The sequence below is a fragment of the Heloderma suspectum genome, chromosome 2, assembly GCF_057233095.1.
Source record: "Heloderma suspectum isolate Gila_16-S chromosome 2, 16-S_ref, whole genome shotgun sequence".
Lineage (NCBI taxonomy): Eukaryota > Metazoa > Chordata > Lepidosauria > Squamata > Helodermatidae > Heloderma > Heloderma suspectum.
This window is the reverse complement of record NC_139459.1, coordinates 303615751-303628486: the sequence shown is the minus strand read 5'-3', so window position 1 is coordinate 303628486 and position 12736 is coordinate 303615751. Positions and strand designations below refer to the sequence as shown.

Here is a 12736-nt window from a genome sequence, read left to right as displayed (position 1 = left end):
ATGCTGGAAAGAAGCCCAATCAAAGCACAGCATAACCCACAACACAATGAACACAATTCCCTTGAGCCCACCAAAAAAACCACAAGATGACCTTGAGTGTTTTATCCTGACTTGCTGCAGTATCCATTAGCAAATAAGAGCCTTTGATATCGCAGAGTTTGTCAGGTGAGCCATGGAGCACCAAGATGGGGAGAGTCAGTTTGGGGAGAGAGCGCTCTATTTTGGCTATGGCATTCAGCAGCTGGATGACAAAGGAGACTTTCATGCCGCCATGGTAGACCAGGGGGTCCGAGGTGTAAGAATCAACCTGTTGGAAGAAAATATCATTTTAGAAACATTAGAAATAGTCAGCTCCTGATGCATCTTCTCTGCCATTTGTTTTAAAGATTTTGAGACATCCTTTCTCCATGTGGTTAGACTGTCACAGGGGTCCACAGTCTGGAAGGCACCGACACTGTATTATTAATTTATTTGATTTTTACCTTGCCTTTCTACCAAGAAAAATGGCACTCAAGGCAGCTTACAACCATAAATAAAACTTGATTTGTCTGCCATCAGAAGGACAGAAGAGAGGGAGAAAACCTAGCCTTCTTCAGGAGGGAGTTTCACAGCCCCAAAGCAGCCACTCAGAAGGTCCTCTCTCATGTCACCATCAAATACACCTCTGAAGATGGTGGTATCGAAAGAAGGGCCTCTCCCGAAGGTCTTAGGACCCAGGCAGGCTTGCATCGGAGAAGGCAGTCTTTCATGCAGCCCGGTGTCAAGCCATATACAGCTTTATAGGCTGTAACCAGCACTTCGAATTCTGCTCAGAAACTAGGGATGGCGGAGAATTCCGCCACGGATTCCAGTGATTCCCCCGGAATCCATGGTGCAACGGCCTCCTGCCCCCCCGCCCGCCCCATGGAACCCCTGGGACGGCACTTATCTGGGGCGGATGCAACGGCTTTGGTGGTGGGTGCGGTGGTGGCAGCGGAGACGGGGGCGGTGGAAGGTGCGGCGGCGGCAGAAGGTGCGGCGGCGGCGACGTAAGGTGCGGCGGCGGCAGCAGGGGCGGTTGCGGCGGAGCATATGGGCGCAGCATACGCAAATGGTGGCAGCTACAGCGGCCGCCATTTGCGTTCACTATTTTTAGCCGTTCTAGCCTACATAAATATTTACATAGGCTAGAACGTCGAAAAATAGCGAACACAAATGGCAGCCACCGTAGCTGCCGCCATTTGCGTACGCCTTTTTTTTTACTTTGCCGTGATAGGCTACGTAAATATTTACGTAGCCTATCACGGTTAAGTACAGGGACGCAAACAGCGGTGGCTACGGCTGCTGCCATTTGTGTCCCTGCTGCCCAGCGGCGGGATGTCCGGCTGCCAGCGGAGCCGGCCGGTGGATCCGCAGAATCCCCGCAGAGCGGAGCTGGCTGAGCAGGATTCCGGGGGGAGGGATGGAGCACCTCCCCCCGATTGAGGATTCCGGGGGGAAGGACGGAGCGCCTCCCCCCCCCCACGAAGCAGATCCACGAAACGTTAAGTGACTTTCGTACATCCCTACCAGAAACAGACCACTAGCCAGTGAAGCTGTTGTAACAAGGGGATAACATACTCCCTGTAACTTGCCTTGGTCAACAGTCTGGCTGCAGCATTCTGGACCAGCTGTAGCTTCTGAGCAGTTTTCAAAGACAACCCCACATAGAGTGCATTACAGTAGTCCAAACAGGATGTAACTAAGGCATGTGCGACCATGGCTGGATCAAACATCTTTAGGAAGAGGTGCAGTTGGCGTACTAGCCTCAGCTGCGCAAACACACACCTGGCCACCGCTGAAACCTGGGCGTCCAGGTTCAGGGCAGAGTGTATTAGTACACCCAACTGCGAAACTGAGTCTTCAGGGGGAGTGTAACTCCATCCAGCGCAGGCTGAATCCCTGTTAATGGATTAAGCTTCAATTTGTTTGTTCTCATCCAGTTCATTATTGACATTGGACACCAATTTAGAACTACAAGAGTTTCCTTGGGTTTAGATAGAAAGGAGAGTAGAGTTGGGTGTTATCAGCATATGGAGGCACCAAACCCCCAAACTCTGGAAATTTCTCTTAGTGTATACATTTCATGTACATGTTAAATAGCATGGAGATAATGACCAACAGCCATGGCATCAAACAGGAATTCCCCAGCACCACCTTCTGAAATTGCCACTCCAAGAAGTACCAGAGCCACTGTATAACAATGCCTCTCCATCCCATCTCCGATAAACATCTCAGAAGGATACCATGCTTGATGGTATCAAAAGTCACCGAGAGGTCCAAGCAAAACCAAAAGGGACATACTCCCCCTGTCCAGTTGCCAGTGTATATCATCCACGAAGGTGACCAAAGCAGCCTCTGTTCCATAACCACGCTTGAAACCGGACTGAAATGGATCTAGATAATTCACCTCATCCAAAAATCCCTGGAGCTGAGAAGCCAAATGCTCCAGCACCTTGCCCAAGAATGGAATATTGGAGACTGCCTGGAAATCATCCAATACCGTGGGGTTCAGGGAGAGTTATTATTATTGTTATTATTATTTACATTTCTATACCACTCCATAGCCAAAGGTCTCTCAGAGGTTTACAAAAGTTAAAACAGAAGCTCTTACCACAGGTTCACACCTTGCTGTAAAGAGGCATTCACCACTATCCTTATCCACTCAGCCTGTCTCTCCCCCCCCCCCCGCCCCCCAGCTGCTCTTATAAGCCAGGAAGGGAAAGGGTCCAGCACACAAGTGGTAGAACTAACTTCTCCAAGGATCCTGTCCACATCCTTCGGCTACAGAAATTGAAAAGTATCCATTATAACTAGAAAAGCAGGGGCCAAAGTTACATCCACTTGGCCTGTATCAACTATGGCATCCAAGCTGGCAGGGATATGACTGATTTTATCTGCAAAGTGTCACGCAAATTTGTCACAGCAGTTGGATTTTAATTTATATGCTGCTTTTCCATAAAAAAACTGTGCTGGACGCACCAATTAAAAATCAGCACAATATTTCAATGCTAAAAATCTCAATTCTAAGCAAAACAACAATATCAACCTAACACTATATATGTGTCACTAGCAACAATAAATAACAATATCAGTAAAATAGTATCAAAGTTCCCATGCCCTTCAACTGTCACTTGGCAGCAGCCACCCCATCAAGCTGCAGCAGAGGTAGAGATGGGAAGCAGGCTCCACTCCACTGGCTCTGCTGAGAGACCGGCTCCATCAGGCGCCTCCCCACCTCAACTGGTAGCAGCCATTCCACCTGGCTGTAGCAGAGGGAGAGATCTGAGCTGGCATCCAAGTTTGGCAGGGCTCTTGGTGTTCACCCCAACATGGGGGGGGGCCTCCCTCACTTTACCTGGAAAGCAGCAGCAGCTACTCTAGCTGGCAAGCACTCCTGCTGACACCCACCATTTAAATCCCTCCACAGTGTCACTGGCACCATGTGAAGGAATGCCTGTATATAACTTCTGGTTCTGTAAGGTTTACTTTGTGTGGCCTCTGAAGCTGCCTACAGTGTATATGAGTAGGCCTGAGGCTTTGTTTTGTTATGGTCAAAGGCCTGCGTAGTAGTTGCTTAGCGACATTCTCAAGGGGGAGAGAGAGAGACAATCGCTTTGACTATTGTTAGATGGGGCCTGGATCAGGTAAATGCAAGTCGGGTTGGCTGGGGATTCTAGCTAGGCGGAAAAGAATGGTTGGGAAATGACAGTTGACAGTTTAGTCAGAAAGAGTCTGTGGAGAGGGAGGGAGAAGGTCTGCTGGTTGGTGTGGTGTTTGAGAAGGATTTAAGAGAAAGCTGAGGAGAAAGTGAATAGCTATTTTTTCTCTGTAGGATAACTTTAGGTGACTGGGGAAGATCAGTAGGGAGCAGGTGGCTGTGTGATGCCAAGAGGCTGCCCTAAGATCTTGCCAGAAGGTTATACAAGCAGGCAGTAAAAACCCAGATAAACTGTCCAAGCAGCCAGTAATACAATGGGAGGAGCTTTAGGTGTCAGAGGAAGACCGTGCCCAGAAACTGGGCCTGGTTGTAAGGGTATTTGGCTGGTGTGGAAGTTTAGGGCATCTGACCTAAGGTAAAAGAAGTCCTTAGAGGCTTGTAACAGCAACAGTGTTTCTTGAGTTCTAGAGAACTGTCACTAAGCAGTTTTTTTAAAAAGTAAATATGAGTAATCCCTTATGTACAAAATATCCCTTTAATAAATTACTTGTTTAATGGTTCAACTTGTCTCTAGTGTTGGTGCCCATCTCACGTCTACGCCTCTTATACCAACTCCTAAGAGGTTTAAGGTATTCTAATAGAATTGGTGGAAGCGGGAAAGGGTCAGCTTGTGGAACTCTTGATTTATACTGGCAGAGTGTTCCTCAGGCCCAGAACTACAAGCATTTGTGATAAATAAGAAATCCCACAGGTGGGACTGCCTAGTGAAGGAGCAGTTTCCCCATAGGTGGTGGCAGTAGTGGTGTGAGGAAATCCCCCATACACCTCAACATAGCATCACTCTTGAGCGATGCTATGTTAGGGCCCGAAGAGGCACTGTGGGAAATTAAAATAGCAGGTGCCAGCCACAGCTGCCTGGGCACTGGGCCAAGGAAATCCAGCAGCCACCCAGCACTGAGACAACCGCCAGGCCTGGGTGGCTGTAGTCAGCATTTTGGATTGGCAGTGGGTCCTTTTGATGGCTCAAGCCATTGGCAACTGCCTAATGGTGGCATCTGTCAGGGATGGGCCATGAGCAGCTGTCTGGTGTGAGCTGAGAGCTGGGAACCAGAAGTGTGGATCAGGGTAAAACCAGAGAAATACAGAGATGCACCAGAAGCTCAATTGAGACAGGAAGTCTTAAGACTTTTTGCTACCCAGAGGGAGCCAATGGCTAGCCTGAGCATGCAGAGTCAGAACAAAGCCAGAAAGTTCTTCACCAAAAGGCTGCAATTATGCAGCTCTCCACATGAGACAGTGGTGAACAATCCCTGGTGCAGGGCAAATATTAAATACAAACAGCAGATAACATTGCTCCAATAACTCCTGAAGAGGGCTTGGTCAACAATCATGGGGATCCCGCAAGTGTTAGAAGCTCAGTTTAGACATAAAACTGTTGTTGGGGGAGGAGGGGGTAGGTACACCCTGCTTGCGCCTCCTACAGAAAGACTTTTCTTAGGGCACCACAAGCCAGTAGCTAGGCATGCGTCAAGGCATTTCTTCCTGTGTGTTTAACTGTCTAAAACCCTCTTCTTCTCTCTGTACTCTTCTCATTTGTCCATTGAGAAAATCTTGATTTAGAAAGGACTGATGTCCTGCAAACTTCCTCTCAGGGAAGGGGTTGGGGGAGAGTTCAACTCTGGCTAATGGAACAACCACGGCAAGTGCTTGTAATTTTGTCAAGTCGCTCTTGTAGCAGCTGGGTGTACCCTGACATTTTCACCCAAGCCCATTTGACTTTTCTTCTCTGATTTAAACAAAAGCGCTGTGTTCCTCTGGCTACTTAGCAACTGGCTGCAGACGAAAAACTGCTAAGTTGTTTGTTTGGTGCTGTGACACAGCACCACACGCAGGCAATCCTGCTTCAAGCCGCTTCTCCTACTAAAAGGCAACAGATGAAGAACTCTTGGGGGAAGAAAAATCACAAAGGAGTGGGTGGCTGGATTGACAGACGTTCTCTTCCCGCAGAGTAAAATAATGTAGATAAATTCATTATGACGTACCCCCTTCACCACCCCCATATAAAGCCACAAATGCCAGGAGATAGCCTAATGGCTTTTTCCTTCTCTCCCCTTCCCCTCTCCAACCCTGTTTTGTGCTGATAAAAAAATCCTCAGAAATGCAAGAGGGATTAAACACATCCAACATACAAACAAACCATTATTGAGAAGTTAATGATCAGGTCACATAATGTGACTGTCCAGCATGGGTGAAAGAATGGAGGAACAACAAGCAGAGAAAGCGGCTTTGTCTTCAGTCTCTGATTTATTGTAAAAGTGGAAACCTTTGAAATTGTCAGCAAGGTGGTTCATATCAGAGCTTTCAGAGGAAAGCTCTGGATGGGTTTCTTTTTTAAATGAGTGGGAGATGTAAGAAAAACCAGTGGGGCCTTAAAGGGTTCTGTCTCTGTCCACCTACATTTCTGCATTCATTCTTTAACGCTCCCTTTTTGCCTCCGTTTGCATTCTGTTAATGAACACAGCTCAGACATCTCTTCATAGCTTCTCATACTATTTTAAAAACTGTTCTTAAAAATCGGGTGGCCTGTAATTCCTTCATCTTCAATTACCTTTGAGGGCAGAATATTGGGAAGATGGGATGGCTCAGTGGAAGTGCACCTGCTTTACATGCAGAAGGTCCCTGATTCAGGGCTCCTTCACACAGGGCTTTTATCCTGCGATTGAGATTGCTCCTTCCCGGAAGTTTGCAGGCTCTTTCATGACACGGTGACCCTACCGTGACCCTCCTGCACTAAATGCCCTTTGTTCCATTTTTAAATAGATAGCACATAATGAGCTATCAAATTACCCCGTTGTATTCCACTTCAGTTTCCTCCCTGAAAAGAGTTAAAGGGGCAAGAAGAGCAGCGAGATCAATGATAATGAAAGACTCAGATACGGGGAGAAGGAGGGGGGAAGGGGAGCGCGTGTAAAGACAGCCAGTGGTGATCCTGCATTTAAAATGGAAGCAGAAAGCCCCGTTTTAAATGCAGGATTTTAGGCTGGTGTAGAAATGCCCTCAGTCCCAAGCACCCCCAGTTAAAAGGATTAGACAGCAGCTGAGTTTCTGCCTATAACCCTGGAGAAGAATAGCTGTATTGTTAGAGTAGCCAATACTGGGCTAGATGGACAGATAATCTGACCTTGTATATATGGTAGCTTCCTTATGTTTCTATATTCTCACCATGATCAGAATATCTAAACATAAAAATGGCCATGTTGGACCTGACCGAAGGTGTACTTTTCCAGTACCGTGTCCAACATTAGCCCCAGGATGCTTACTAGCATGGAATTATGGTGATATGTATTCATCTACACAGATATAAACGAAATATAAAACAAGAAGAAGAAGCCAGTATGGCCAATGGTCAGGAATGATGGAGCTGTAGACCAAAACATCTGGAGGGCACCAGGTTGGGGAAGGCTGCTCTAGTCACTCATGTGGGGTGGGAATATGTTCAGTGACAATCCTGCATCATCTTATCAGTGAATTAAAGTTTGACATAAGTAATAAGAAAAGTACATGGGTATTTATAGTAGAAAAGTGGAATGTGACACCACTAAAAAGCTGAGTTGCTTTGATGTCACAGGGTAATCATGATTTTTGAAATCAGTCTTATTAAGTTCTCAGTACAGAAACTATGTATTTGATCCTTTCCTGATGTAGCTCTTCCACCTTCAAGTTTGATGTAACCAGCTTTTCAGAAATGTTCCTGGATCAGGCAAACAACACTGGTGTGGGGAAGAAGGCTTGGGCCTGGACACCCCTCCACACAGTGATGCTCATTAAGGTCCACTGAGTCAGCTGGGTGTATCTTGATGCAAATGAGGATATATATCACAACGTGAGACTACTAGTGGTTGTGCAACTCTTCCCTATCTGCCTACCTAAGCTCTGAGATTGTCATCAGAGGCCCTGCTCTGAGTGTCCTCACACACTGAACTAGAGGGGTGGCTACTTGGGAGCAGGCCTTTTCATTAGCAGCCCACCAGTTATAGAATACCGCCCCCAGGGGCCTGCCTGGCACCTACTTTGTTATCTTTCACCACCCTTTTTATTTTCTCAGGCTTTTACATCTTGAGTATTTCTGCTGCTGTGCTTGTAAGTATTTTTGTTGTTGATATTTTTAGTTCTTCTAATGTCTGATTTAGCCTCTGCTGCTTTTCATTGCTGCATTTATTATTTTATTGTGATACTTCTGTTTTTATGTGGATTCTGGATTTTATCTGTGTTTTATTGTACATTGTCCTCAGGGCTATCAGCTATATGGTGGCTAGTACATCAAATACATAAATAAGTAAGAGCTGGATCGAGACCATAGGCCAGGAGTGGGGACTACCTGTAACTCAATTTTGGAGCAGCTCTCAGGAGCTGCATTCCAGTGGTGGGTGGGACCAAACTCAAAGGGGCAGAGCCATAAGCAAAAGGGGCTGGACTAAAAATACCCCAAATGCCAGTATATTTGAGCTTAAAGGTCTTACTACAAGTCACCATGCCTTAGGAGAGGCATTCAAACTTTCAGAATGGGAAAAAAAACTACAAAAGCCAAGAAGCCACCAAACAATAGGTGGTCGGAGGAAACGTGGGTGGCAGGGAAAGGGGACCTCAAGAGGGCCAGATTTGGTTAGAGGGCCTGAGATTCCCCACCCCTGCCATAAGTTTCCCAAGGCAGGCAAGGCCTCCGAACAACATAGCTGCAGCAAGGACCACGCTGCTAAACACATAGCAGGTGATAATGAGGGTATTCATCAGCGGTCTTGCTCTTTCAAAACTATACTCATAACGGATTTGGAGTTATGCATCAGATTTAACAAGCCGGGGTGGGTGGGATTAAACAAAATGTCTCAAATCCACCATTTACATTTCAGTTCCTGCTTTGCAAAATCAAACTGCTATGAACACAAACAAGTCAGAAGATTCTTGGAGGACTTCCCAATGATATTTATAGAGACTAGAAATTGGTCTGGCAGATGAATACATTCAACATGTAAATAATGGCTGTTCCCAGCACAATCTGAACTTGTATTCTACAGTTTTTGAGTGTAGGTGATATTAAGGAGCTTGGGATTTATTTCTGTCAAACTACAGAACTTTCACAGGTCACTTTTCCAAGAAAATCTGATGTCAGCAAATGACAACATTTTTTAATTGCTAGGCATTTCTGGTGCATGCAGGTACACAGCAGAGATAGCCAAACTTTCGTTCTTAAGTAGTGCAAAAGCTGCTTGCTCTTGGGCAGTTCAAGGAAGTGAGGAGAAGTACAATGCAAAACTATCTCCCTAGTAGGCGTGCTTGCTAGAAGATCAATAGAGACCTTTTTACTCATTACTGTAGTGATGCTGAAGCCATTGTGGATACCTCTGGTTTCACTAGTGGCTTCAGATGCAGTTTTGTGGCTTGTACTCTTGGGAATGTCTGTATGCAACACAAAGGTGGCTTTATTTTTTTATAGTATTTGTATACCACCCAATACCTGATGATCTCTGAGCAGTTAGCAATACATTTTAAAACCATAAAGATTAAAAAACGTGAAAAATAAAAAACAGAATAACTACTATGTGAATAAAAATAAATACAACCACCAGCAGCAAAACAATACAGCAGAATTAAGGCATTAAATCATCCTCCCCCAACCTGGCACTCTCCAGATGTGTTGGACTACGACTCCCATCACTCCCAACCAGCACAACCACCATACTGGCTAGGGGCGATGGGAGTTGTAGTCCAACACATCTGGAAGGCGGCAGGTTGGGAAGGTTGCACTAGACAGTCTTAAGAGTAAAATGCCTGGGGACATAACAAGGTGTCACTTGGCACTGAAAATATAGTCATGTGGGCTCCAGGTGGGCCCCTCTAGGGGGCATTCCACAGGTAGGGAGCAACCACTAAAAAACCCTTCGCTGTAGTAGTCACCCATCATACTTTATCTGGCAGGGGTACCTGGAGAAGGGTGTCTAAAGATGATCTTCAGGTAGGTATATGTGGGAGCAACTTTTCCACACAGCCACTGATCCATCCACAGCCATACCAGAAAAACACAAGACCTACTGTTGGGTAGTTCTACCACTGGCATACTATGGCAGCTGTGAAGTCAACCAATTTGCTACCATATCAAGAAGAAGAGAAGGAAGAAAGGATGTGCTAATAAGAGTTCTTGAACCACAGATCACTTGCAGCTACTACTGTTAGAGCATTTCTGTAGTGATAACATCTCTCACTCCAGCTTTGAATTTTGAGGGTGAAACATGGGAATAGAGAATAATTATTTTAAGCATGGACAAAGTGTCACTAAGAAACTGATTTAAACTGAGTCAGATAATCTATTGCAGTAATATTTACTGCTAGCAGCCTCTAGGGCTAGCAGTTCTTATGCAAAAGGTTTTCCCAGACCAGTCCTTTTCCCAACCTCGGCCCACTCTCCTTGGTCACCTGCCTCCACAGCCCAGCAGAGGAATGCAATGGAGCCCTGTAGGGAGTGATTGCTTCTTGCATCGCCAGCTCGCTGCCTTTCCTCTCTGTCTGCTGAGAAAGGAACACCTTCCTCAGAGCACAGAAAGGAATCATCTTGCCTTCTCTGCAGCCTGGGGGGTGGGGTGGGGAGAGCAGAAAGAGAAGGGAGAGAGTATGCTGCATGTACATTTGTGGTGGGGTGTGTAGTATGTGTGATCTGCATGTGTGGTATATGTGACCTGTGTGTGTGTGTAACCTGTATGTGTGTGTATCTGGGCTGCAGATTTGTGGTGTGCACACACTACATGTATGTGTTGTGTGCACTGTTTGTGTGGGTCTGTGGTCCCACCCAGTTTGGGCTTTGGCTCCCCCACCAATGGCATACACCCCTGACACATTTCCACCAAAGCAATGTGACCCTCAGGCCAAAAAATAAAACATAACCCCGGTTCCCCATCCCTGAAGTAAGGCATGTGGCCCAACAGAGAAGCATGTCTGCCTTTCTGATGGGCCCTGGGAGAAACCCATGCTGAAATTACTGTTATCTGTAGCGATAACATCTCTCACTCCAGCTTTGAATTTTGAAGGTGGAACACAGGAGTAGAGAATAATTGTTTTAAGCATGGACAAAGTGTCACTAAGAAACTGATTTAAACTGAGTCAGTTTACCATACTTCTGCTATGATGCACCCATGTTGGCTTTCGAAGTCTCACAGTGACATTTATCGAAGCAGGTCAGGCAGTTTCTGATGGGCCCTGGGAGAAACCCATGCTGAAATGACTTCTGCTATGATGCACCCACATTGGCTTCCCAAGTCTCACAGTGACATTTATCGAAGCAGGTCAGGCAGACTGCTAGGGTCAGAAGTGCCTCAGAGCAGATTTGACACAGATCCAACCTGTGAAGTTCCACCAGTACAGATAGTTCCCCTGATTGATTATAGATTCTGTAATTTCTCTTCCCTAGTTCAGAGTACTGATGCAAAACATCTGGGGAGGAAGTCATTTCAGGCTAGATGCAACACTAGACTCTCTTTTTGTCTATGTAGATATGCTTCATTCCTTCCAGTGGCATTTCATTGATTTGCACCAAGATGGGACTTGCCACTTGTGGTCCGGTCAAACTGTTGAGGCAAAAGGACAGTGCTGGGGAACAAGTACAGATACTGCAATTGTTCGCAGGAGCAATAAAATTCTCACCTCTTTCTTATTCCGGGAAACGATGTTTGGGTCGATAGATCCCAGGGACAGGTTTGGCAGGACTAAGTTAAGTACTTTAGCTGCAAAAACCTGAGGAAGATGAATGTAGTCAGTAACTTGGACACGAAAAAAGAGGGAAAAGAAGAATTACAGAAGCCATTTCTGCAGGTGGCAGAGATGCTTTGAGGTCCTCTGTCGCTATACCATTGCATGATCACTGCACTCTAGCTGAGGATCTGGTTGTTGATGCCAACAAATATACTGAAAAGAAAATTAAGATTCCCATGCCCATGTACAAGGCCAAGCATGATGAAACAGGTAGTGTTCCCTTACACCTCTTTGTCCAACTTCAGGACTCTTGCATTTCTTCCTGACACCAAAATAACAGGGGAGTCCTTGCTGAACAAGATAATGCTCAGCCAGCTTTTCACTCCTGGGTACAGCCCAGTTTTGTTTGCTGTTGCTCTTTCCCATCACAATTGACTTCTTATTTCAGGCTGCTACAATGCAAATTGTGTGTGATTTACAGTACTTCTCTAGGCTGCAACCCTTTCTGATAAGCACATTCTCTAGGGGGACACAAATAAACAAGAAAATATGTGCATGCATTCACTAAGGAAATTTACTGCACACCTGCCCTCTGGGAATTAATGCAAAAGAACTGAGCATGAAGATGCTGGGAGAAGAATGGAGAATGTCTTTTTCTCTCACTACCAGGATTCTACAATTGAGCCCAACATTTAAAATTCTCTAATCTACTGAAAATTGCCTTCTGATTAAATGGTCATCACTTGAAAAGGATGACAACCAAGAAAAGAAGTAGCTGGGCCTTTGTCTTCTAGCCTATTTAAATGGCACATACTGTATCCACAGATACTTCCTGCAAAATGTAAAATGGACTCTGTGACCTTGATAGGGTATGAATCCATTAGACATAATCAGTCCCATGACATTCTCTGATCCTCCTGCATCAAAGATGCTATGGATTGGAGAACTATATTGCATTAAAAGAAGTGAAAAAAGAATGAGATGAAAGTTCTCCTAAAGTAACAAATATCAAAGCAGCCAAAACTTTTACAGACATTCACAGGCAATGCAAGGGACATTGCCACTGCCTACTGAGGTACCAAAGCCCCATGAGCGACATTCTGACAGTGCTTTCAGGTGCAGGGCTCCTATCCCTAACTATCAAAAGGCATTGTGTGCAGCTATTCTGTCTTTTTTTCCCTTAACACATTTTCTGTGGTAAGAAAAAAGATGGAAGAAGCGGTGGGAAAACATGGGGGGTTTTGAATAGAAGATGACAAGGACGTCTGGACCCCTTGTAAAATTCCGTGAATGGGGCAAGGAGATTGCACCATAAAAAGT

General features: G+C 45.6%; 1 protein-coding gene across 5 annotated transcripts in view; it reads right to left on the bottom strand.

Annotated features, from left to right (window-relative positions):
* MGLL (monoglyceride lipase) overlaps positions 1 to 12736 on the bottom strand; it is a 137544-nt gene that overhangs the window by 21326 nt on the left and 103482 nt on the right. For all 5 annotated transcript variants that reach the window (XR_014788538.1, XM_084840174.1, XM_084840173.1 and 2 more), the window contains exons 6-7: positions 11369 to 11458; positions 92 to 307 (exon numbers count right to left, since the gene is read on the bottom strand). Coding sequence is in view for 4 of the 5 variants with exons in the window: in XM_084840174.1 (XP_084696300.1) it covers positions 92 to 307; positions 11369 to 11458 (306 nt within the window). In the remaining variant the exon portion in view is untranslated. The remainder of the gene's footprint in view (positions 1 to 91; positions 308 to 11368; positions 11459 to 12736) is intronic.